Below are 25310 nucleotides of genomic sequence, written 5' to 3'. Positions count from 1 at the left end.
TCTACAGCAGCTCACAGGTATTATACTGGTCAAACTGTCTCAACATTGTGGAGTAATTTTCATGGGGGTAGTTCTTAGCTGCATTGTTTTTGTTTGTCTGCTGTTGCTTCTCAGATTAGCTAAATATCACCTCAGTTCTGTATTAATGTTGTTGTACGACTGAAGATCACAAAACTGAAATTTACATCCATTGTTTCTTTAATCTGCATTTCCTTTTCCAAACTTAATAAATCACAAGAACAGGATTCTCATTTCCTTTGTTGTCCAAATGCCTTTTTGTAAAAGAGCTACTATATAGGCTGTAATATGAAACAAAACTGTGATTTTTTATTCCTTTGGTACTTATGTTAAAATGCACAATACTGCATGGCACTATTAATGATGTTTTCACAGGTACTGCTAAAGAATGTAAGAACATATGGTTTGAAAAGAAAAGGCTATTGGACTAATTTAGCTTGTTAGGTTTGGAGTAGTTAATTGATACAAAAATTTCATTTAGCTGCTTTTGAAAGGAAAGATTTTGTCAGCTTTGACTACACATCAGGTTGTGCCAGACTCCAACAACCCTTTGTGTTAAGAAGTGCCTCCTGTTCTCTATAAATGCATGTCCCCGCTTTCCATAAGTTAGCTTGTCTTGTATAAACAAACTATTTTCTTTCATGCGTGCCTCTGACTTTGTTTCTTATTTAGTCTGTCTAAAGTCAAATGTTTAGAACTTTGATTAATTCTCAGGACATTAAATTTTCTGCATACTACATGTGATTTTTGCCAGCGTGTTTCAAACACTTTCTTAAGATTATTTTTGGAGCTGACTTAAAAGAAACATACCTTGAACCAATAAATGTGCGCTGGACGTTTATTTCAGAGTCCCGTATTAACTTTATAATATCTTGCTATGTCTGGAAAATATTTTTAAAATGTCTAATACTGAAACTAGCTGCCGTGTTTATCTTCTTTAGTAGGGGGGATATATTATGTTTCCACCCAAATAATTAATTTCACTTTTGAGGATGACAGTGTGAATTTCATTTGATCTTTTTTTCCTTAGCTCACAATACTTCTTTAAATGAGTATCATGGTTGTTTCAGCTGAAAGTGGTTTTCTAGACCATAGAAAACCAAATATTTGAATTTTAGGAAAAATCTTAAGATCAACAGTCAACCGTTCAGCAGCAGGTCAAGTCTGCAGTAAACAAAATACAGATATCCTATAGTCATAGCCATCAAGATTATCAATCTACAGTAATTTGAGAAAGGTTTTATGTAGAAAACAGTAAATGTTAACATTACATTTTATGATGTAGGAAAAATCCGTGATGACTCAACCATAATTTTGGTTTAATTTTCATTCCTCCTTCGTTATTTGTAGTCATATGACTGACCTTAAATTTATGTTTTGTGAGCCAACCTTAAACTTGGAAACCATCTGCTTTATGCTATGGTAAAAGGCTTCATCTTTACAATAAGAAGTTGGTGCTTGTGGTCTTTCAGTGTTACCTCAAAGGCATTCCTTGGTAGCAATCTGCAGTTTTTTGGTGAGGGTGAAATATAGTCTTGTGGAATTTGAGGAAATCATTAAAAATGTCATAGCATGGTACATTGAATGCTTTAAGTACATTACGATGTGCTGTACAGTATGTAGACCAATGGAGTTTCAAGTCTTCTGTTGATGGGAGAGCTACTGTTACATTTTTCTCTCTGGTCAAGGTATGGTCATGCCCCATTTGCTTGGAAATTAAAATAAAATTAATTGTTTTAAAGTAAAATAATAAATAATATAATTGTCATAGATTTGATCTCTACACATCTACTGTTCCAGAACTACTTTGTACACAGAAATGCTCTAAAACCCATTACCTTAGTGTTGGAAGATTTTTCATTCTAGTGTGGAGTCTATTTGAATGGCATCCTGTCAAAATACATGGCTTAAATGAGACAAACTTTGATTAAAGTCATAAATGATTTTTAATATAGTTTTTAAAATGTGCAAATTAATTAGACATTTTATATTAAAAATTGACCCTCACCCCCTATAATTTTAGAACCCTAGGACAAGCATAGGACAGGTGATAAAAACAAATACACATAAGTTTACATTTTAGCGATAAGAACGTAATAAAATAGCCTGTAACACCAAAAACCAACATGGCTTTAATAAAAAGCAATGATAAAAGTAATAGTGTATTTCTGTGAAGTTTAATAAAATAATGTTTGCTGGTGAGAGTGAGCTACAGTTTCAAGAAACGTGAAAGTGGATTGCACCCAGTTTTATTTTAAAATCTAATTGTATAATCATCATTTTTTTCAATTCTGTTAAAAAAACACATTATGAAAGGAGGATGTCAGATGTATTAAATGGTTCACTGGCATTTTTAGAGTTTTATTACAGGTCTTTATTTCACATTATCTTATTGTACGTCCTGTACTGAGGAGGGCAGAAAACACTATCCGACACTTTCTCAATAAGGTTTTTCGATCCTTGTTTGTTTTTTTCTGTGTGTTTGGCTTTTAGCCACTGTTGGGTTTGGATCAGGTGAGTGGAATGGTTATTCAGAAGCTTCTAATCTCACTGCATAAAGAAACTCCTTCACAACTTTCCAGCTGACTGGGATAACATTCAACTCCAACATATCCTGTATCACCCAGAATGTCATACGTTTGATCTAAATATATGTTTGACCAACAGCTCTATTATGTCTACAATCTCCGAAATGTTGTCTTACAGCCTAGACATTTTTAGGGGTTAGAACAGAGCATGCAATCTTAAATTTTCCATCTGAGAAAATAATTTGCATGAATAATTTTGAGCCAAATGAGTGAATAGACCTTTAATGGCAACAGACTGTGGGGCATATTACTATACATGTTGGCAAAGTCTAATCATGTCCTCTTGTTGTTTGGGTACTTCCTACCTTATTTAATTATTGTTACTACTAATATATATGTACTGTATGTACAGTACTGATATAAATTATAGGAAAGGTGCAAAATACATTACTATGATGGCTCCACAATGTTGGAAACAGAACTGTCAATGAAACTTTTAATAACACTTTTCAAATAAATTGAGTCAAGGAAAGTGACCATAGAAAGCTTGACATTGTTAGCACTCATCATTGTGGTATAGTTATACCTTGACAGAAGTAATATACATAAAACACAATTAGACATTTTTTAGAATGTCTAAATTCGTAGAATGGCCGCAGCAATTTCATGTATATTTCATATTTCATAGCTGGTTTTGCTTTCATGAACACCCTGTGAATGCATTTCATATTCTGTCATTATTGTTTCCATTTATAGTAACACTTTGTATTTTAATGAACATTGACATCTTCTTCGCAGTGAACTGTTCTGCTGATTTTTTTTCATACACTTCTCTCTAATATTGGCACATAGTTCCTTTTGAAGTAAACACCATGTAACTATGTTTAATACAGTAAAACATATCTATAGGTGTGTTTTTAAATTTATTTTTTCAACACACATTTCTTTATGTTTATCTGGGATTTGTTGATTTTGACTAAACACTTCTGTTATCCTCTTTCATTCGATTTTCACAAATGTCCTTCAGATTTCAGAGTTAAAGTTACATCAGACATTTGATTCCTAAAACTATTTTCTTATTGTGGAATTTCTGCATCATTAAGCATTTGGAGCTTTAATATATAGGTGGTAACCTAATCCATTATTTCTTCGAGCCACAGTATCTTTTTTTTAATAAATTAATCAAAACCACTTCTTCTTTGGGGTTGTATTATTATGACTTTTGGACATTAAGCTATCTCTGCTTTCAGGACAATGACAATGAAAGGTTGTATTGAGAGTCAACTATCAGCAGCTGTTATGACCTGTACTACTGCCACTTTACTTTTACTTTCAGTAAAAAAAAAGCCTACTTAATTTCTTCTTGATAATATTGTGTAATTCACAATTGCTTCAAAAAAAAATCACCAGTGGACCCAGAGCACTACTTGATATCCAGAAAGCAAGACAGGAATGAACCGATTACCATCTGTGTTTCTTAGTTTTTGCTGCAAGTTGTAGTTGTCTGGTAAATCAGTTGAACTTCTTTTGCCTTCTTTAGACTGTACTATCATAACACTATAAGAACGTGTTACTTAATCTTCTGCGGTTTCAGAACAACACTGGAATAAGACCTGATGCAAGAAAAAGCAGTAGGTGAAATGTTTCTGGTGTCAATAAGATTGTTGTCCATGCGCAGAGTCACTATATTCAAGTCTTCGATGTTCAGAGGGTCACAGATGGCTTCAGGTTCAAAATGCCTGTAGAATTTAAGAAAGATCAAATTTCACAGTTCCATCATTAGAGACAAGACTACAGACCTCGTAATTAAAAAATCTCTTCCTTTTTCTTTGTAATCTGTAAAAATTTACTTAATGTAATCGTATTCTTTTGATAACATTTTATAACGTATTTGGTATTCTTTAAATATTGTTTTTCTGTACCCTGGCCTGGCATGTATTTGCTGCTTGAGAATCCCATCCACAGTCACATCAGGATTCTTTTATAAATGCCTGAACACAAATATAGACTTTGTAGCTCTTGCTTGGGCCAAAAAAATGTTTTTGTAAGGCAAAGCAATTTTTTCTGCATATTGAGAGAAAGGTATTCTAAAAATATCTGACTTGTTTCCCGTTTTCTTTTGGACCTCATGCAAAGTTGTAAAACTGTCGCTTTTACCTTATTTTGTTGTCGTTCAGCCTTAGAGAAAGCAGCGATCTCATCTCATTTATTCCGGGTGGCACAGCTGTCATCTGATTGTGATCCAAAAACAGTTCTACCAGTGAGTGGTAGGCCCCGAAAAAGGACACTGGGTCAATCCCTTCGTTATCAAGCTTGTTGAAAGAGAGATATAAGTACTCAAGACCAGGCTTCATGTGAGCAAACACATATCCAGGAATTCTCTCAATCTGATTGCCCACCAGAACCAGGTGTATCAGAGATTTTGGTAGGAACGATGGAACATGGTAAAGCTTGTTATGGGACAGGTCTATGGATTCCAGGTTCCTTTTTAGAAAAGAGAAAATGGGACATTAGAGTCTCAGCAGTTAATATACTTTTGATATACTGTAAGTCAAACTGTATAGTAATACTGTTAAAGATCTTGATTTTTGTGTATTATAAATGGGAAAAAAAACAGTCAAAACTTAAAAATCCATCAAATATGAAAGTCTTTAAACTTAAAGAAGACAGTATATTTCCCAGTGGATAAAGCTCATGCTAAGGTTTTTTGAAGTTTAAGCTTGGCAAAATACAATCTTACAAAAGAATGGAGACATTTTAAAGTACTGGATGGAAGAAGCACATTGTATGAATTAACACACCAAAAAATAAAAGAGAGCTCTGCAAAATCTCTATCACTATAGGGGCCAAATCACATTTACCTCAAAACTCCATTCAAGTTGAAAACTGTGGTTTATATCATGGAACAAGAAAGGGCAGTTTTGTTGGAGTGTTATGAAGAATAAGAAAAAATGTTTTGAAGCCAGAGATACTTACTCATGGTTAATCCAGGCAAGACGTGCTATCCTTGACTCGTCTATTTTGTTGTGTCTTAACACAACAATATTAAGGCTTTTGGTGTGATTGAAAGCTGTTTCCGATATTTCTTCAATTAGATTGTTTTCAATGTAAAGTTCCTAAAAAACATTCACATGTTAGAGCATTTGTTCCCAAACAAAAATCCAGCACTCTGTCATATGGTGTATTTTAAAGCACTGTGTGTTGGAAGCAGTGTGGTCAACCATAATTATTACCAAGGCACACTATGGCTTGAGTTGCTTCCCACAGGTAAATTTCATTGCCAATAAAAAACAGCAACAACTCCATTCTTATTTTCTTCAGCATTTTAAATAAATGTCTTTGTGTAGGGTCCAGATATAATACCTCTTTTTGAATGGACTCTTTTATTTTAACCCCCTTTTGCTCTATCTATGATATTTTCTTTAGATCTTTTTTTTCAGTTTAGTTTCTATTCAGTGACAACTCTGGTTTATTGATAGCCGTTCAGCGGAATCTTTCGTCTTCGGCTCGTCAGTCAAAAGCCGTGTTATCTTTGGCAAATCTCACCTCTAGAGATGCAGGGAGGCCCTGAGGAACCGTACGGAAATGGTTTCTACCAAGCCTCAAGTAAGAGAGTCGTTTTAGAGGTTTGAAAGCCAAGGGACTGACGTTTCCTTCACTAAGCATATTTCCTTCCAGCTCCAAGGTGATCAAGTTGCTTAGATCTGTCAGAAAATGAATGTTTATTCTATTAGCAGGAAAGTAAAGAAGCATTTAATGAAGGGGGCCCTTGATTTACAAGTAATGACAGTCTCATATACAGTATGTACTTTATTTAAAAGTCTAAATCCTTTAATTATAAATACATTTTTCATCTGCTGTCCACGTTTGAAGAATTTTTATATTGATTGATGTAATTCCTAATTAGCAGCTGAAATTCTTTTTTTATGGAATGTTATTGCTTTATCTTTACAATGTAATAGCTCTACTAAATAATTCAGTTATGCAATGACCGTGTTTCTCTGGAAATTACCTTGAAGACTGTCTTCATCCATACTTTGAAGGTTGTTCTCGTTGATTTTGAACTCTTCCAAAGTGGACGGAAGATCAGAGGGGATTTGATCAAGAAGGTTTCCATCCATGTTGAGGCGCTTTAAATTTTTTAGGTTCTTTTTCAAAAAAACAATATAGAAAAAAAACATTTTATTAAAAAATACTGTTAAATAAAGCAGGTCCACAGTCATATATGAAACAGATTTTTTGCGTCATAGTAACTGGTAACCTTAGTGCTTTGATTTCATGTTTGACAAGCTCCATTTCTCATGGTTTTCATTTTAAATTCTGTTATTAATCACCCATCTTTTTCAGTCTCAGTCAATTACCAATTGAAAATACCTGTGAACCCTGCAGAGGCCCTGCCTTCAAAAGCTGGATTTGTTCATCCTTGTTGTAGATATGGAAACATTTAGAGGACATAAAAGAGAGTTCATAATATGCTCTCAAAAACACAAAACTTATCTTTTTTTTAAGCTGAGTCTATAGGATAATTCATAAAATGTGTCTTCACAACACAAGAGAATTCTCTGTTTCATTTTAAAATGTGGTCTATGAAGAAATGAACTGAAATAAAAGCTGAACATTTTTTAAATAGTATTGATGTTTAGTTGAATGATTCTCATTAAATTTATTTTGTTGTTTTTTTTTTTACATTTCCACAGGTTTTGGGCTTAGACGTTTAAAACAGAAAGACGTTTTGTAAAGTTTTGTTGCATAACTTAATTCCAGACAGATTCTAAATGCCGATGAAAACAAAAGGACTCACCACACCTCGACTCCAGAGTTTTCAAAGAAAGAATTATGTCTGAAAATATCTGGCAAAATCATGTCACAGTCATGTGAATGCCTTCTGTTTAATATAGTCTTCTTAACTTCCATTTGAAGTTTTCCTTATTTTAAGAGAGCACACACATGCAGTTTCTGGAAATTTGACCAAGTAATAAGTAACTTCTAAATTTGAGCTTTGTTATTTTGTGCTATTCTGTTCTTTCAGATACTTGTCAACTTGGTCCAATTAAATTAAGTTAACGAAATTCATTTTCCAATGAATGGGTTGTGTCATAAAATGGTAGGAGCCAAGAAGTAAAATACGGAATATGACAAACGCATCAGTGTGGTCTTCAGACAAGTTCGAAAAAAGATTACTCTCTATTTATGAGGAACATAAAAGCAATTTTGGAGTAAAATTTCAAACATAGAAGAGCAGGACTGCTGAGAGTTGGCTTGGCCCATTCTTAGTTTTTTCTCCATTGCCAACCCTTCTATAGAAAAAAAGCCAATATTTCTTTTATTTAAGTAGACTGCTCTTGCCTCTCAAAAACTTTTGCAAAGAGATAAGAATACAATTTAAAGGTAGGTTTAGATCCCTCCCTTATTTTAGGATACAACAACAAACCTCAAATGTGCATCTCCTGTTCATGCAGTTAAGATAATATATATTCTTACAACAAAAGGGTTTACGGGAAAAAATATATTAGTATGCATGTATAATAATATTTTATGCAGCTATTGAAAAACAAGTTCCAGTTGGTTGCTGTGTCAACATGCGGAGGCTGCAAAGGAATATTAGATAACAAATACTGCTGAAACTGATTGAGCCACCTTAACAGTTAAATTGAGACTAAATCACTTCATTTGGAAACAGTAGTGTGTAACATTTATTTAGAGTAGTTTAAAAAATCCTTTCTGGCACTTCAGAACTTCAGACTAAGAATGCAGGCTTTCTTGATCTAGTTAATTTTTTTTTTTTTCGTGGAAGTGTGCATGTTTTCTATTAACTCAGTGCTATTAATGGCTATTACTTTTAAGACTTTTTTTGTACCTAATAAGTCAACATGTACAGAAGCAGACAGTACCCTGCATTCCTTACTTTAAAAGCTTGGGGATGAATGCCAGCAGTTGTGATTTTGTTTTTGCTAAGATCAATCCATTCCAAGTTGGGAATTCCATTAAATGCCTCTGCTGGAATCGTAGTGATAGCATTCCCTGCAGACAAAAGATAAGACCCATTCAAGCTAGTTATTCAGAAGGTAAAGTTATGCCATACGGTAGAATACAGTAGATTATGAAAATTAAGATTACAGTGTTTTTAGAATTATTGTATGACAAAAACTCAAACTGGCAATGTTTTCTTGTTACTCCACATTTGTATTGTGCTGATGTGGACCCTTCACATGTTCAGTGATATGCAGATTTGAAATCTGCAGAACAAACATTTTTGACCAATTAAGTAAATTTGTAAAAAATTAAGAGGTCTTGGCCCACTGCTATTCTAGTAAATGACAGCACAAACCAATGTGCTTCTCTGACTCTGGAGTCCAGGCCTTTGACTCTTGCAGGCAGTGGTTATTTCTGATACATGTTCCCCTCCCATGGAGTCCCACAGCAGTCAGAGGGGTGGAGGTTGCAGTCATCGAGGTACCAGTAATGTGGTTTGTGCTGCAAGCCATTTGTCAGTGCTCTGGCATGGACATGGGTATTTTCTTATTAAGATCCTCTGAAACCAAGCTTCAAAATTATAAGACGTTCAAAAAGCATAGATTACGGAAGCTGTAATTTACAAGTAAAAATATTTAAACTTTATAGAAATGGCTGGATGTCCTCTACACTCTGTTACATAAGACATACTGCAATTAAAAAAATGGTTTGGTATTGATTTAAAGAGGATGTAATGCCCTAACAATGTATAAAGTCATGACTGCTCAGTTTTATTATGAGTCTGTATTTAGCTGACAACAAAGCTGTTTTGTCACTGTCACTGTTCTGTCCTGTCTTCTCACCCACTGGTTAACCAGTGTGTCCTGACTCACTGACACTTACTTACCTACAGTGTATACTGGGAATACTCTGTATACTCTGTGATCTAACTGTTGTGACCACACCAGTGAGCCCCAGACTGCTCTGTGATGTTAACTGATCACTGTTAGCTTTAAAGTTGGACATCTTTTGTGGGCAGGTTGTACTGCAGCCAAATAAATCAATGTTGAAAGGCAGGGTAGAGATTGAGCCCTCAAAATCTCACATGATTGCGTTCACTTGTAGATATTATTCTTACCGAGAGGTGAACTGCGAAGTTACATTGTGGAGTATCAAGAAGTGCCTCAGCTTGTGCAGAGACCTTTTTGCTTTAAAAACTGATTTTTGTTTCTTTCTTACATTTGTTTCTTGCTGATCTTCTTGTGAGACCCACTGTTCACTCATTGTGTCGAACTGCGATCCCGGTATTATTGTTGTGTAATTACAATCTTTTCATTTTGCACAAAACAAAATTGAGACAAAAGAAAACTTAAAATCTGTTTAGTGGTTGTTCTGTTTACTTGCTTTTGTCCTTGTGATTTAAGACTCTAAATTGAAGAGTGACAATATGTAAAATGCAATTTAGGACATGGGACCTAGAATTTTCACAGGTGGGGGTGGGGGTGGGGGTGGGGTTGGGAAAAATGCTTAACACTAGACCAACAACCATTCTGTAATGTGAATGTGGAACTGTACTTAGGAATAAAATATGTTTTATGAATTCTGTCCTGCGGTCAGGATGCATTTAACTGCCTGATTTTCTAAATTAAAATACATTGGTAACACACTTATTATGACTACTGTAGTTATGCATACTTTTCCATGGAAATTATGTGCACAGAAAAATGTTTCCAGTCCAAACACCTTCGTTGTATAAAGAAGCATTACATGGTAGTTTTAAACTCATGTACTTTCCGTTGGATTCGCTCTCGGTGGTAGACGTGATGGGACTTTTTATATAGGATTACAGTCAAAAGACATGCTAGACCTTTCAATGACGACATACAGTAACTCCATGTTTCTTTCATAAACTGATTTTTAGATCTTTCAGGTTAGGGGCACGTTTGAAGAGAAGTACATCGATGTCAGTGCTAAGGAATAAATAACGGGTGGAAATATATTTATGATATACAGTATGCTTCCTAGTATTTCATGTATTTATATGTATTTTCCTACTTCTTATTATCACTGTCATTGTTTCTTTTAATTTTTTCAAGATGTAATTTTCCATTTGGATTTCTGTACTTTGGATACATCTTTATGACTACTTTTTCTTTTATCTTAAAATAAAAAAAACGAATCCTCTGTGTTGTACATGTTTGGGGGATTATTGAATGCTTATAATGTGCAGATTTCTGAAAGATCAGTATATTAATAAGCTTGACTTTTCAGAAATAATGCTGTAAACTCTGTGTGCAGGGTTTTGAATTTTAGGTAAGAAATTGTGCATTGTTCGTAGTGATTACAAGTACATTTCAAGGGAATGTAGTGAATTATCCAGTGTTTTCATGCATTTCTAAGAGAAAGGGTTTCTATGTTGCCTTACCTTCGAGATTCAGGCTCTTAAGGCCCCTGACAGACAGCGGTGGTATGCCAGTGAGCTTGGCGTTGTTGCAGCTCAGTGTCACATCAGAGATCATGCAGCCCACTGGCAGAGTACTGTAAGGAGGGATGTTCTCTGGGGCTGGAGGTCGAAGGGGTGGGACGCCCTCCGGCTTAGGAACGCGGGGCGGCATTCTGAAGACGTCGCCTCTTAAATCGTCTTCGTCATACTCCTCTTCCTCTCGGGAGTCCTCCCTGTCTTCTTCCAGCTCCCTCCAATCTTCCTCGATCCTCCTCCTCCTCTCCTCCTCCTGCCTCCTCTCCTCCTGAAGCCTCCGATGCCTTTCCCTCTCCTCCGCCTGCTCTCGATTCCGCCTGTCCTCTTCCTCCTGCCGCCGCCGCTGCTCTTCCTCCTGCCTCTCTCTGCGCCTCTCCCCCTCCTCCTCTTCCACCTTCTCCCGCAGCTCCTCTTCCTCGCGGCGCCGCTCCTCGAAGAGCTGCCGCTGCCTCTCCTCCTCCAGCTTCTTCTGCTTCCTCCTCTTCTTCCGCTCCTCGTCCTTCTTGCGCAGCCGCTCCTCCTCCTCCTGTCGCTCCTCTTCCTCCTCCTTCAGCTGCTCCTCTTCCTCCTCCCTGCGCCGCTCCTCGAGGTCGGCGTGGGCGTGAGGTGGCCCCAGCCCCAGTTCGCTGGGGTCATTGGGTTCTGAGGAATCGCCAGAAAGTTCAGGGGTGTCAGGGACTGTGGCAGCGTTCAACACAGAATGTTAGGGTGACCGTGATGGAGAATGAGGTGTGAGAGGATGAGATGGAACACATGGGGACCAAGGGAGAGACAAAGACAATGAGAGAGGTGGCCCATACAGTGAGAGACAAAAACCAGACAGTAGCAGTGTTCCCTTTAAGCAAACGAGGGCTTTAGATTGGGAAACAGTTGATTCCCACTGTTTGTTATCCAAGATGATACATGGATAATGAAAAAAAAATCCCAAACGACTTGTGTTTGGAAATTTCTGCAAATTCTGAAGACGTCAGCTTACACCGTTTTACTTTTGAGTTCAGCAAATTGTAACCCAGCTTAGTTCTTCCGTAACAGTGCCTTAAAGGAAACAGTGCTTTGGTTGAAACTGAGTTAAATACACACCTTTACCACAGGAAAACAACAAGAGGTTAATGTGCAGATAAATTAGTTAGTTTGATGATGCTCTCAAGGGTGGGATTGTATTCAAATCTTCCCTAAACATCAGCAGATAGTATTACTAAATTATATATTGTATACCTTTTCAATTTTCTTTTCTATCTATATTATATTATTTGTACAGTACTGATAGAGCAGTACTGATCTTAAATTACAGCTTTAGGAAACATGATGCTGTGCTTTTGGAGAAAGGGCTACAGTCAGCAATATCATTGATGATGGGCTATCAATTCCACTGCTTCTTAGATAGATATCCTTTGGTTCTTAAAAAATAATCTGTTAGTGCTCTTTTAGCTGTGTAGCACTAATGGAAGCTTGAGCACAGCTGTTGTCTACAGATTCACACACAATGAATCTAAAATGGGGAATTAAGCAATAATTTTCTAAGGGTTTTTGGTGCTTTGGACCAAAGCACCTCTTTGTGTGCCTTGCCTTTCCTAGACTTTACAAGATAAAATATTTTTAACTATCTTTAACTTTCTGTTATTGGGACTTCCTTCTAAAAAAAGGGGAAATAAGGATGTCTATTAGACAGATAATCAGTTTTTCAAAAAATTAAATTGGTAAATGGAAAAATGTGCTCATTTAAAATGCTTTTTTCCCCAAAAATGTTAAGACAATACTTAAAACGTTCTGTATAATAGTCTTATTATCTTTAAAATCCTGCAGAAGCTGTTTGCTTAATACCAGTTCCACAGCTTATACAGACTATATGAGCCAATTAGCTGAAGCTGAAACAAGTGAGACTAAAATCTTGGGTTGAATGAGAGTCTTTGGTAATCTGAGATGTCAGATAGTGTTAGTAGGGCAATGTTATTAAATATCCCACCGTACTGTACACCCACTTTCCAAAGATAGACTGGTTAGTTGAAATGGGCGTGCCGTATGCTTCTAGGGTAGAATCATGGTTGTCATAACCACTAGCAGGAGTGAACCTCTTTCTGATGATGGATGGGTGGATGAAGGGTTAGCGAATTAGGGACTCAGTAAATGAATCAGTGCAGGAAGCATGCGATGCAGGTATTTTCTGTGAAGCGCAGTCAGAATTGAAAAGCTTGAAACACTAACTTCAAATTTTCTGGAGGACTACAATGTAGATTAACAGCTTACCATTACAAGATGGTAATTACATGTAGTTTTAGGAAACTCCAGCAAGGAACTGGAGTTCAAACCCGACAGCTGCAGCCAAAATCAGCTGAAGTCGCAACCACTTCTAGGTCTAAAAAACTGCTCCTTTTTTTTAATCTGAAGCTAACACTAGAATAGGGTCTTTAAGCCAGCCAGAACAATAAGCAGAAGCTGTATGGAGCAGGATGTGGTACTAAGAGGTGTACCTTTGCAGTTTTCCACATGTTGCAGATGATGTAACCTGCGGAGTGGGTCTTGTGTTTGATTTATGGGGAATGTCCTTGTATCGTATGAAGAAATCTGATTTTTATTTTTAAATAAATCACAGGCTTGCATGAGATCTACTTTTGGATATAGGAGAGGAATGTAATGACAAGTCCAGAGAATCTTTTATAGTTTGTGCTTTGAAAATGTCGCAGCCAGGTCATTTTACAAGCCTGTGGTAAACGTAACCTAGAGGAAAACAGTGGGATACTACAGTGTCCCATTATTCTTGATCCATTAGCATGGTTATCTTCATGGTGTTTTCTCCATAGGTAGATTTACATGTGAAAGAACAGGAGAAATGTGGAAGTAGATATTTTCATTGAAGCAGATATTTTTAGTCTTAAGCATAAAGCATGCTCCAGGAACATGAAAAACATATTTACGTTTGATGTTCCCAAAAGCTTAATATATCATGCCTTCCTAAGGGTGTTTTTAATTTCATGTACACATTTTTTATATTAACAATTCTTTTTTTATGCTGTAATGAGATGTAACATTGTTTATCAGGCAGTGTACTTTCTTTACTTCAGAAATGCTTTCACCCAGGAGAGAATCTTGTCTAGATCAAGAGCTGAAAATCTTTGATTCAGGTCCTGACAGTACAGTATAAGAATGCATTCTCTTACAGGCTAATAAGGCTTTACAGTATATGGATTAACCAAAGATTGGTCAAGTCAACTACTTCTCAAAATTAAAAATTCCTTTTGTAGCAGGAAAATTTGAATTTAATTTAAATTGTGATCTCTAAGGATTAAACTCAGCAAGGTTAGCAAGGTATTGCGCGTTAAACTGTAACAGTGTCAGGCATCTGTAACATAGACTTTATAACATTCTCTGGTGGTGATGTAGTCTTCTCTTAAACATTTGAACGCTAAAGTTTTGTACACTTAAGTATTTTTTACCACAGCCATTAAAAATAATTAAACTATGAGGTCCAGACTACAAGATATCACAGATGATGAGGAAACCAGAAACTTCATCCACTCCTATTTCTGTCAAACACTTTTGCTAAACAGTGTGCGACTGACTTATTGCTAGAGATAGTGGGAAAAGGCTTTCCGAATTTTTCCAGTTTCTGTTTTTTCCTATCTGCGGTGGATGGAAGTCTGTCTGAACTGCTCAGCAGTTGGGGGGTGAAGGCGGTAGGGGCAGATACCGATGTCAGTGCAGACGGGGCAGCATTCTCCTGTGGGCTTCACAGTGATGGGGCAGGAGAGGGGCGTGCACTTCACTTCATCACAGGCAATGTTCCCCTTTGAACACATGCAGGTGATGCAGGGCTTGGGAGACCAGACCGCATTTTCAAACATGGTGATGCCATGGTACGTGCATTGTCCTTTCTTTCCTGTGGAGAACCAGACAGAACGTGTTACTTGTCAATAACAGGAATGAGTACAGGCTGAAGGACGGCCAACAATAAGATACACGGTCTTGACAGAATTATATCAGGCAAGGGACTGGAAAGAAACATGCAGCTTTAAGTAAAATAGGATGGAAGTGAAAATATAAAACTGTGTCATGATAATTAGGTTACGTAGCACATACTAAGAAGCCCAGAGTTTCCCTAGTTTGTAATAATCATGAATTGTTATTCATGAACGTTTCAAGCATCCATCCATTCATTTTCTAACTGCTTCTTCCAATTCAGTGTCATGGTGGAGCTGGAGCAACAGCAAGTAGCAGGCGCAAGGCAGGGTACGCCCTAGACAGACACCCAGTCCATCGAGGGACACATACAGACACGAACACACTAGGGCCAGTTTTCCCGGAAGCCAGTGTAACCTACCAGTATGTTTTGGGACTGTGGGAGGAAACCCATGTGAACTCGGGGTGAATATACATCACGCAGATAGCACCCCAAGTCTGGACTTGAACCCAGGGCCCAACACTATGAAGCAGCAATGCTCACCACTGTACTGCCATGCTGTTCCAACTTTAAAGCATTTATCTAAAGATTCTTACTTTCGAATAATTTGGTTTACATTGCTTTAGTATAGCATTATGTAATATTCTTGAAATCACAGGTTTAGATCTTAAATACACACAAATATGCTTAATTGTAAGGATAAAGAATATTCTTTGGAATTATTCAGCAAATAGTTTTCCTTAAAAGTTACTCATTTGTAGTGAATCTTCAATTAACAACTATTACCAATTTGAGAAGATAGCACTTACATTGTTACTTAAAACATTAGCTGCAGTATGTGTATTTACAGTGAGCTTTAGATACAAACTCCTTGAGTAATTTCTACATTCTTGTTGATCTTAATGTTGGAGGTGTGCGCTTTAATAGCACATGGGTTCCATGATTATTCAGAGTGTAGAGTATCTGTTACTTAAACAGAATACAACTTCTGAACTATTAGTGAGATTTTATCTTGGAGTGAAACCAAGGCCAATACCAGGCACCCCTCTTTCAATTCTTATTTTTAAAGATCTGCCCACTAGTACTGTACTGTCAAAAGCACTGTTTGGATTTAACTTGTCCCTGCGATTTACTAATGTATTTACTATGTATAGTAGTAACCAAGTAGAAGGAATCAAGATATTTCTTTCAGTAGTTTTTTTGTACTGTTTTTTCATATAAAACTAATAACATTTACACAGTAATGTTTTTAACTGTGATCTGTCAGTAAAACATTTGATTTGTACATAACGTTTTCTTGTTGAGGCATTTTATTTTTTATCCTAATGGCCAAGACTATTGCTGAAAAGCAAGGGAGGTGTTGATTAACTGAAGAAAAAGTTTGTGTTTAGTTCCCCGTCTGCCTGCACACATGGTTGTAATAATAGTGGTAAACAGCAGAAACAAATCCCACAAAAGATGGCTTAATGATTATGGCACTCATAAAGCAACCTTTAACTAACTATACTATGTGCTGGCTATGAACAAGCACAGAGTCAGCTGAATTCTGCAGCAGTTCTCTGCGCTTTTGCGTGAAAAACTATTTTGGTTTTTCTGGTTTGTCTTTAACCTTCCTTTTATAAGACCAGCATTTTCCATAACTCTACAAGTAGATTAAATTATGTTTTAGGAAGCCAAAAGAATTTATATGAAAGTATTCTGAAACATATCTTGTTACACAACCAAAGTAGCTTTGCAGCAGTTCGTCTTGTACTGCTCATTATAAAAAAAAAATGTTTCTGTATCAGGAAAGTTGACTAACTTCCTAAATTCCACTTAAGATGTGGTGCCAGTTCTTATGTAATGTTACTTTGTCAGCGGAGAAGAAGCTTTAGTGGCTGAATTGTGGCTGTTTGCAAACATGGTGACTGTGGTAGGTGTGCTAGCCTGTGCTGCTTACCACAAATCCAACATGGTAAACGTTAATAGACTAACTACCTCTTCCCTATAAACTGATTTATATATTTCTCTTATCTGCAAGAATGAATCCACTGTGAATTTTCTTTGACACATCTTCCACATTAAAATGTTACCCCACAGTTTTGAGCTTTGTGTTTTTCCTTTTACTTTATTACTGTAACCATCGCATGCCTGTCTGCTGAAAAACTTTGTTGAAATTATAGTCGGAGAATGTGATTTGAGAAATGTATTCACATTAAAATTTTTCACTTGTATATTACAGTGTAGGATGTGCTAAGGCATAAAAGGTGAGAAATGTATAAGGTTACGTTTTGTAATACATTTTTTCAGTAATGAGAGTTTCATGAGAAAGCTTAGATCTTAGTGTGTGGCCTCATGATGTAGTGAAAGAATGTTACATTTCTCTAATGAAGACTAGTTCATTGTTGTCCTAGGGAAAAATAATTGAAAAGGTTTCTTGGCAAAAATCTCAGATTTCTATAATGTCATATTTTTATAATGTTTGGTACATATGCACATTTTCTTTCAGTAAATTTGAACAAGAATAAAACAGAAATGAAGTAAATTAACCACATGTATATCTAATAAATACAAAGGTTTTGCACATATTAAATGCATTTACTAACCTGGTAAGATGTTGTAGTTTGACTCAAATTCATCAACACTCTTGTAAGACTGAATGAATATTGGTGAGCTGTCATCTGCATTGGTCACAGGAACATTTCCCAGCCGGATAGGCACATCAGAGCTCTTCTGCCTTAGTTGCTTGTTCCTGCCTTGTCGTTGGCCTCCTCTCCTCTTTTTTCCTTTCCTCAGAGGGCTGCCTTCTTCCTGAGCAAGACTGAGGCTCAGGATGAAGAGCAGCATCAGTGTAAGGATTGTCTTAGGCTGCATATCGGGGGTGATGTTACGTAGAGCCTGCAAACTCTAGAAAGACCGAGGAGAAAAAGGGTTTTCTTCTGTGCAAAATCCTAGATATACTCCTGTCTTAATGCGCAGTTACTACCAAACGTTCCTTAATAACAAGTCTCAGAAATTAAATAGCAAGGTAAAGTGTTGCCACCATGTCTCTACATTGATCTTAATCCCCTACAGGCTTGTAATAGAGTTTGACAGCTCACTGCATTATCTTAAAATGCTTCCTTTGTCTGTATAACAAAATTTATTTTAAAGACACCACATTCTTTAAAGTAATTTAGTTGTTTTGGCTCACAGTATTCTCTTATTGTATCATTTTGTCTCTGCTGTATTTTTTCTTCATTGAGGAAAAGAGTATAAGTACTAACTTGGTTTTTTATACTGTGTGATGATTCTGCAACTTGAAAGGGGCTTGTTCATGGTGCCAGTAAGAACTAAATAAAGCTACACTGATCATTTAAGTGTATTCTCTGGTTCACCATCAGAGTACATCCCTTTTCATGTGACTTACATGGTAACTGGAAGGCACTCGTGTCTAAAAATAGTCCTAAAACTGATTGTTTCACTTTTCAAATGTTTTTTTAATAAAAAAATGACTGTAAAACATTGAGGACTGCAATGATAAAGATAGCACAGATAAATATAAAGTCATACACGGTATATACATCTTAGAATCATCACCATTTAGATTAGGGTAAGGGTTAAAAGCAACAGTTGCAATCAGGAACGAATATTAATTAGCTCTCCATCCAATCGCTACACATTTCTGCAGGAGATGGAACAGTCTTATGAATTCTCATTCCACCTTTTTGCACGTATAAAGTCAAAGTCAGCACCCACACTAACTAGCTTACCCTTCATTCATTCTGTTTATTTGTGTGTGATTAGTCACACCAGATACAGTTTAGTTCACTCTGTCTGGTGTGTGCTATCTGAAGCACTTGAACACCCCAGTTCCACTTGCTCTGGTGTACCCACATGTACGTAATTTTATGGAAATCCAAGAGTTTCAGCAGTTGCAGAAGAAGCTTAATATGTTTTTAATATGCCGACATTTTTAATACATCCAGCTAGCTTTACACCTCATCCTCTTCATAGCTGAAGTGTTTTTGTCTTTTTGCAGTGAAGAGTGAATGCATGAAAACTGACCAAATACAAATGTAATTGGCAATCTTCTTTAAAAAGTAATTTGAAGCTGTTTCTCTGTCTTAGTGTCCACTTCACATTTCCAGTCATACTTCAGAATACTTGCCGGAACAATGAATGACCCTGATCATAGTCCCCAGTAACATTACATTTCAACCCTGGAATTTCTACCAAACGGCATGAAAACTGCTTTCACACTATTACGGCTCATGCATTCATTTTACAAAGGTTTGTCATAAATACAGGGTAGGTGAGACTGTGAGCAACCTAAACAACCAGTAATGCTTAGTTTGGGGTTCTATTATATTGTGTGTGCAAGAGAGTTTGAATGGATATCCCTGTCTGCCCATATTCATACTGTTTACAGAATTCCTGCAGAGTTAATTATAATATTAAGCTATTGTAAGAGAAATGACAACATATGTATCAGGCCTTTTTACAGTGATACTGTATAACCCCCTCGAGCATTAAAGGCGTTCCAGCTCCCCTCGGTACCTCACTAATCTTTTGTCTGAGAGTTTTACAACGGGAAGGCGAGGATTCAAGGCTTGGGAGTGTGCCGAGCGCACAGATTGGTTCCCCACCGTACGTACAACGACATAATATCCCATCCATTATGGAGCAGGCTGTGTCAGTTTAAGAACATAAGAAAAGCTACAATTGAGAGGAGGCCATCTAGACTGTTCTGTAGTTACTAGTTAATGGATCGGAGGATCTCATCCAGAGGTCTCCTGAAAGACGCCTTGTTTTCTATGGCATTGTCTGCAAACAGCATGGCTGGGCAGCTTGTTCCAAACTCCCACAACACTGCGCGTAAAGAAGTGCCTCCTTTTTCTGATTCTTAAACATGCTTCCACCAGTGTGCTGGCTTGTGTCACATTGTTCATTCTGAAGGGATCTGCTGGGTGGACTCTGTGAAAGCCTTTGAGGTCTTTGAATGCTTATATCAGGTCCCCTCATTGTCTTTCCCTATCAAGTCTGAATAGGTTCAGTTCCTTTGGTCTGTCAGTGTCAAAAGGTCCCTTAAGGCCCAGAATGTATCTGATTACACTTCTCTGAACGGATTCCAGAACAATAATATCTTTTCTATAATGTTTGACCAAAATTGTACACAGTATTCTAAATGCGGTCTTATTGACGCATTATTTTAATTATACAATTTTAACTAAATATCCTAGCATTTTTCCTTATTAATTGCTTCTATGTGTTGTCTAGAATATGTTAATGATGTGTCAACGTAAAAATCTAAGTCTTTTTCATAGGTAGCCACAAGGAGCCTAATTATTCCCGAGAACCTGCATGCAATACCTTACACTTGTTTTCATCATACATTGTCTGTCAGGTACTGTATTTACACAGTCATGAGTTTTACCAAAATGCTTTTAAATTTTATTTGTTGCTTCTACAGTGTTTGCTAATCCTCCTAGTATGGTATCACCGGCAAACTTGACTAGTTTACTGACTCTTTGTTGAGTCTAGGTCATTGATATAAATTAAGAACACAAGTGGTCCTAGTACACATTCCTGCAGTACTCCACTAAATATATCACCCTGCTTATGGTGAATAGAAACATGGTGTATGTTTTTCTTCTCCCTGATATAAAGCAAAAGGTCTCATAACTTGGTAACTCATGTAATATTACAAATATTTGTATTTTTTCTTTTACTGCAGTAGTTAATAAAGTTAGCCATGTTTTGATGTGAAGGTACCCCTAAATGATTTTTCTACTATATAGCACATTACTTACCTAGTTTACTTATTCAGTTTGTGGTACTGTACATGTGATGAAAGGTTTTATGGGTGACAGGGGAAGATGTTTCATACTGATCTTCTCCCTTTATGATACATTAAGTAGCAAAGTATAATGGCCGAAATTAGCCTTGCCTGTAATTTTCAGTTCTTTTTTGTGCTGTGTTTGTCCCTGAGATGTAATTATGGTGATTAATTTACTCCATTCCTAGAATATTTTTTCAGCCCTTTCAGCTACTTTGTTACTATTTGCGTAGTGAAGGCGCTGTGAAGAACAGAACGGTGACTAATTTAAAAACACTTGCATCTTGACAGTTCTGACCATTTCTATTTCTCTTTGGTTTGCCCTTTCTCTGATTATTATGTCATTCCCTTTTGGCCTTCTTTAGTTACTTACAGTTTCTTCGATGGTTGTACTCGAAAAAATGTGTCAAACCTGACACCTGTCATGTGCACTGTAATTATCTTGACCATAGAAATGATTTTACCCCCAACTTTCTGTCCTCTTTGAAACCCCTTTGTGCATTGGAGAATCAAGATCAAAATGACTCAGAAAGCTCTAAATGGGCTAATTACAATATTGCTAATTATAAGCTTTAACAGAAGAAAATCTATACATGGAAACGCCTTTTTCATCTCTCAGAGCCATGAATTGTTTCTCTGTGGTCTCAGCCAAAGCAAGCATTTTCTGCTATGTGCCAAAACTTGTAGTTTATCTAATGCAGTTCCTACAGTTACACATTAAATGTTCGTGGAACTTGATCTCTCTCTCACACACACACAAACACACCCCCACCATAAAAATACATGCAGAATGTTAGCAATATAGTTTAAACAGCAAATAATCCCAAATTACCTTGAATTGCAATCTAATTGTTGAAGCAGCTTGGTGCCTTGAAATGCTTCCACAAGTACAGTAGTACAGTATCACTCTGACATGTTTATCTTTGAGAGCAGCGAGAAGGGACGTTCAGACAAGTTAGATGACTCCTCACTGATGTCTACAGAATACTCCTGGGCCTGGGGGTGTATGAACCTTGTGGTTGACGATAAATCGGCTCAGGGACCGCAACCAAGAAAACTGAGAAAAGCACACACTCTAAAAGGAAAGGGGGAAAAAAAAGAAAGGCATGAATTTCAATTCAGCTGGTCCTTAGGATGACAAGGTTCAAGTGGAAAAATGTAATGGAAAAAATATCATGCTGACAAAGGAGCGAAAACAGTTCCTATGTGACCTGAGAAACATTAGACTTTGTTGGATTTTCCTTTCTCCACGAGTGTTTTTGGGGGGTGGAGAGATGAAATCCAGGTGTGCTGAATCTGTCCCCCCACCCCCCCACCCCCCATCGTTCCTCCTCATGGGACTAAATCTGTCAAAACAAAAGCCTTACGAACAGAGAATCAGACTTCACCAGTAACAGTGCACTGCTGGCTTGTTTACCAAATCCAAAAACCGATTCAGTTTCTGCAAAAAAAAAAGAGCTGTTACACAGCCTTTATATTCTATAAAGTGCCTCATTCTGTTTGGTTATCTTTTTTTCATATACAAAGAACTTAATGTGACCACACTTTAGTAAACGCAGATGGAAAAAACAGCACATAAAGCAAAATTTCACGAAAAGGATAATTATACCCTGAAATGTGACACCGACGTACAGCTTCTTTTGCAGCCAGATCAAAGTTAGCAAATGAAAATTAAGGATTTTTGTTACGAGAAAAAAAGGACAGAGTACGTTACCAGAGGTTCGCAGTCAGTGTGTAAGGCCAAATGTTTCTTTTCTCCCCGAGCTTCCTGGGATTGCCAGCCGCTTGAAAAAAGCGCACGTCTGCTCTGCTTCAGTGGTGATAAATGTGTAAAGCAGATGGGACTGCAGTCTGTGAGCACAGGCTTTCCCGTACGAAACTTTGAAGTTTCTGCGCAAAACCCAGCACAATCTTAGGAGGTCAACTGTGGGATAATGTTGTGGGATATATAAGAATGTGCAGTTTGTGATTTTCTGTGCCATAATTACAAGGCAGCACATGTGCTGGGTGCAGCAACCAGCTTAAGAAGTGCCACCTTTAGTCTTCTTAACAGGCTGAAGGGCATGAATTTGAAACTCCAGATTTTGAGAAAGGACCAGGGAGTTTAACAGCAAAGTATTTTTGTCCTTGGGACGTACTAGTTCTATAGGACCGGAGATCATATGTGGAACACATTGCTTAAAAACACAGAGCTCAATTATGCCTGTAGGCTACCCAAGCATTATCAAAGCCCTGCCTACTCTCTAATTTTAGTGGGAGGGTACAGTGTTGTTTTCAGTGAACATTTAGATACTGCCTAGTTTTGTGGTGCAAAGAAATCAAGTAGCCTGATGTCTTCCAGCCATCTGACTAATTAACAAATGTCCTTGAGTATTCCTGCATGTTGTTTTCATAAACACAAACACTAATTATAAACATGAGAGATCACTGAAGGGCCATTGGTGTGATTCACTTTTCAACTTGTACCATTTCACATCATCAAAGTTCACAGCCTTCAAGAAAAAAAATGAATCAAAGCAAGCCAGGTCAAATGTGGAGTGTTTATTGAAAATAAAAAGAATAAAAAGCCAGATTTTGAATTGCCCTTTTCTCAAATGCCCAACCAATTCCGTGTTTTAAACGAATGCTTAATCATTAATAGATATTCGTGGTTTCCTTCAGCTTTTCATGTTTTAGATTAAGGTTGTTTTTCAGTTGAGAGAGTCATTTCATCTAATGATATATCACAGAAAAATTGCATAAACCATTTGTGGTTTGTTTTTGTTTTTTACAACTGAAGAAACTTTACAAATCTTTGGGACAAAACCATGTCTAAATATAATGAGCTTTCTTCAATACCCTTCTGTTGTTCTGTTGTGTGGGGAAAATATCCACAGAGTAATTCTTTTCAAATTTTGAAGATGGTTTAAAACTGGCTTGTATTACTGGCTTGTATGTGTGCGTGTGCGATCGGCCAGACAAACAAGAGATTTCCCTTTCTCAAATCATTCAGCCCGGTAGAAGACTATTGTATGAGTAAGACTAACATTTCCAGATGATAAACATTCCTGCTCTTCCAACAGGAGTTCTTATAAAAGAACTTGGGGGTGTTTTAACAGATGGATGGATAACATTTTAAATTCACTTAACTACTAAGCTATCAAATGAGCAGTATGGGTCGAACACCCTTTGCAGCCTTTCGTGATTTTCTTTAGACTACTGTTCGGCCAGGTGTTAGGCATGAGGAAGAACAGGTCAGAGGAGGGAGCTAAGTCTGCATGTGAGCTGAGAGGTGATGTCCACGCTGATAAGTAGAAAAGAAGAGGAAGAAAAAAACAGCTTTGCAGTCTTCTTCCCTCACTTGAAGAAATCTCCACAGTCAGAACATTGAGTTTTGTCTATTTTTTACTTTTTAACATGGAACTAACCGCTTATGGTAGAGTGGAGAAGTCTATCTCAGTGCCACATTTATGTACTCAGTACCATATTTTTTAAATTTCCACATGCTGGCAAAATTGCAGTTTTAGATTAGTTATACTAGTGTGGAAAATTATTTCTGTAATTATTATTAGACAGCTTTTCATTTTTTTCTTTTTGAAGTATTAGATCATCTCATGCAGTCTTTGCGTTTCAATGAACTGAAACGTGTTCATGCTATTAATTTAAGCCTTCAGAGTTTTTACTTCAAATTTGAAGTGTTTTTTTTTTCTGGGTTATTATTATTATTTTTTAATTTTTTCCAGCAACTTGCCACACTCGTTCATTCTCGGGAAAATTTACTGTTTGGGAATGTTGGAAATATGGAAACAGTTTACTGTATGTATCCCATTAAGTACTCTTTCTGTTTGTCAAGGTTGTTCAATCATGAGAACAGAATTTTAATCTGTTTACGTCAGTACATAGGTACTGGGCTATCACAGTCCTCACTGTGTTACATGGGCTCCTGTTCCTGCACACTGTAAACGTGGTTATTAGATATGAGTTTTCTGGAATGACAATACCATATTAGATGGTGTACTTTAACTACATTTAAATAGAATGTTTAAAGTGCACCACAGTTTATCAGAATGTAATGCATCTCACTTTATTAAGACTTTTTTAAAATACAATTTAGCTATAACACTAATTATTTTCTGAATAAACTGTTTGTCACTTGTGTTTGAATACAAATTCAGTACCGTAGCATCCTCTCACCTGGGATTTGAGCCCATGATCCCCTTGGTCTGGAGTCACTAGTACACCTCTACCCACTACTTTTAAAGTGTCCTTGGTAATCAGCTTCAACAACGTGAGTATCCAGATACTCACCACACTTTAAAAGTAGTAGTTAGGGCTCTATCTAGGTGAGAGGCTGCTGTTAAACTCTTGAACAAGATACAGACTACACCAGTGAATGCCCTGATTCATGAATGTATCACCTGGTCATCATTGTAATCGAGCATTCAATCCCCGTTCACTTTCCTAGTGAAATAAAAGTATAAAAAATAGATCCTTCTGTTCATGGGTCTGAATACACTTCCTTTTAAGTTGGAATTGTGTCCCCAAATTCTTCTATTGTATTCAAATCGATTAGGCTTATGACTGTCCAGAGGAAATAAAAAGGAAGAAAAATAAACTTTTTCTAATAATCAGTATTGTACTCTTTAAAAATCTGTTAACATT

At 36.8% G+C, this 25310-nt stretch overlaps 2 protein-coding genes across 4 annotated transcripts in view; one reads left to right on the top strand and one right to left on the bottom strand.

Moving 5' to 3' along the window:
* The window catches only part of cenpp (centromere protein P), a 106639-nt gene that overhangs the window by 63029 nt on the left and 18300 nt on the right, over nt 1-25310 (top strand). The gene's annotated exons all lie outside the window — the stretch shown is intronic.
* ecm2 (extracellular matrix protein 2, female organ and adipocyte specific) lies at nt 1941-22592 on the bottom strand. Of its 2 annotated transcripts, none has more exons than XM_088636787.1 (11): nt 22384-22592; nt 21502-21744; nt 17458-17758; nt 14663-14851; nt 10924-11619; nt 8452-8567; nt 6559-6694; nt 6093-6250; nt 5523-5662; nt 4704-5030; nt 1941-4285 (listed from the first exon to the last, which is right to left on the bottom strand). In XM_088636787.1, exons 3-11 carry the CDS (start codon nt 17723-17725, stop codon nt 4117-4119), a joined length of 2199 nt encoding a protein of 732 aa, XP_088492913.1. In that variant the 5' UTR covers nt 17726-17758; nt 21502-21744; nt 22384-22592; the 3' UTR covers nt 1941-4116. The 2 variants fall into 2 exon arrangements, with proteins under 2 accessions (XP_088492913.1, XP_088492912.1); XM_088636786.1 differs by having other exon boundaries at nt 10924-11655; nt 22384-22590.

The sequence above is a fragment of the Lepisosteus platostomus genome, chromosome 6, assembly GCF_059453375.1.
Source record: "Lepisosteus platostomus isolate fLepPlt1 chromosome 6, fLepPlt1.hap1, whole genome shotgun sequence".
Classification (NCBI taxonomy): domain Eukaryota; kingdom Metazoa; phylum Chordata; class Actinopteri; order Semionotiformes; family Lepisosteidae; genus Lepisosteus; species Lepisosteus platostomus.
The sequence above is the reverse complement of the archived record's forward strand: the minus strand, read 5'-3'. Positions and strand labels throughout refer to the sequence as shown.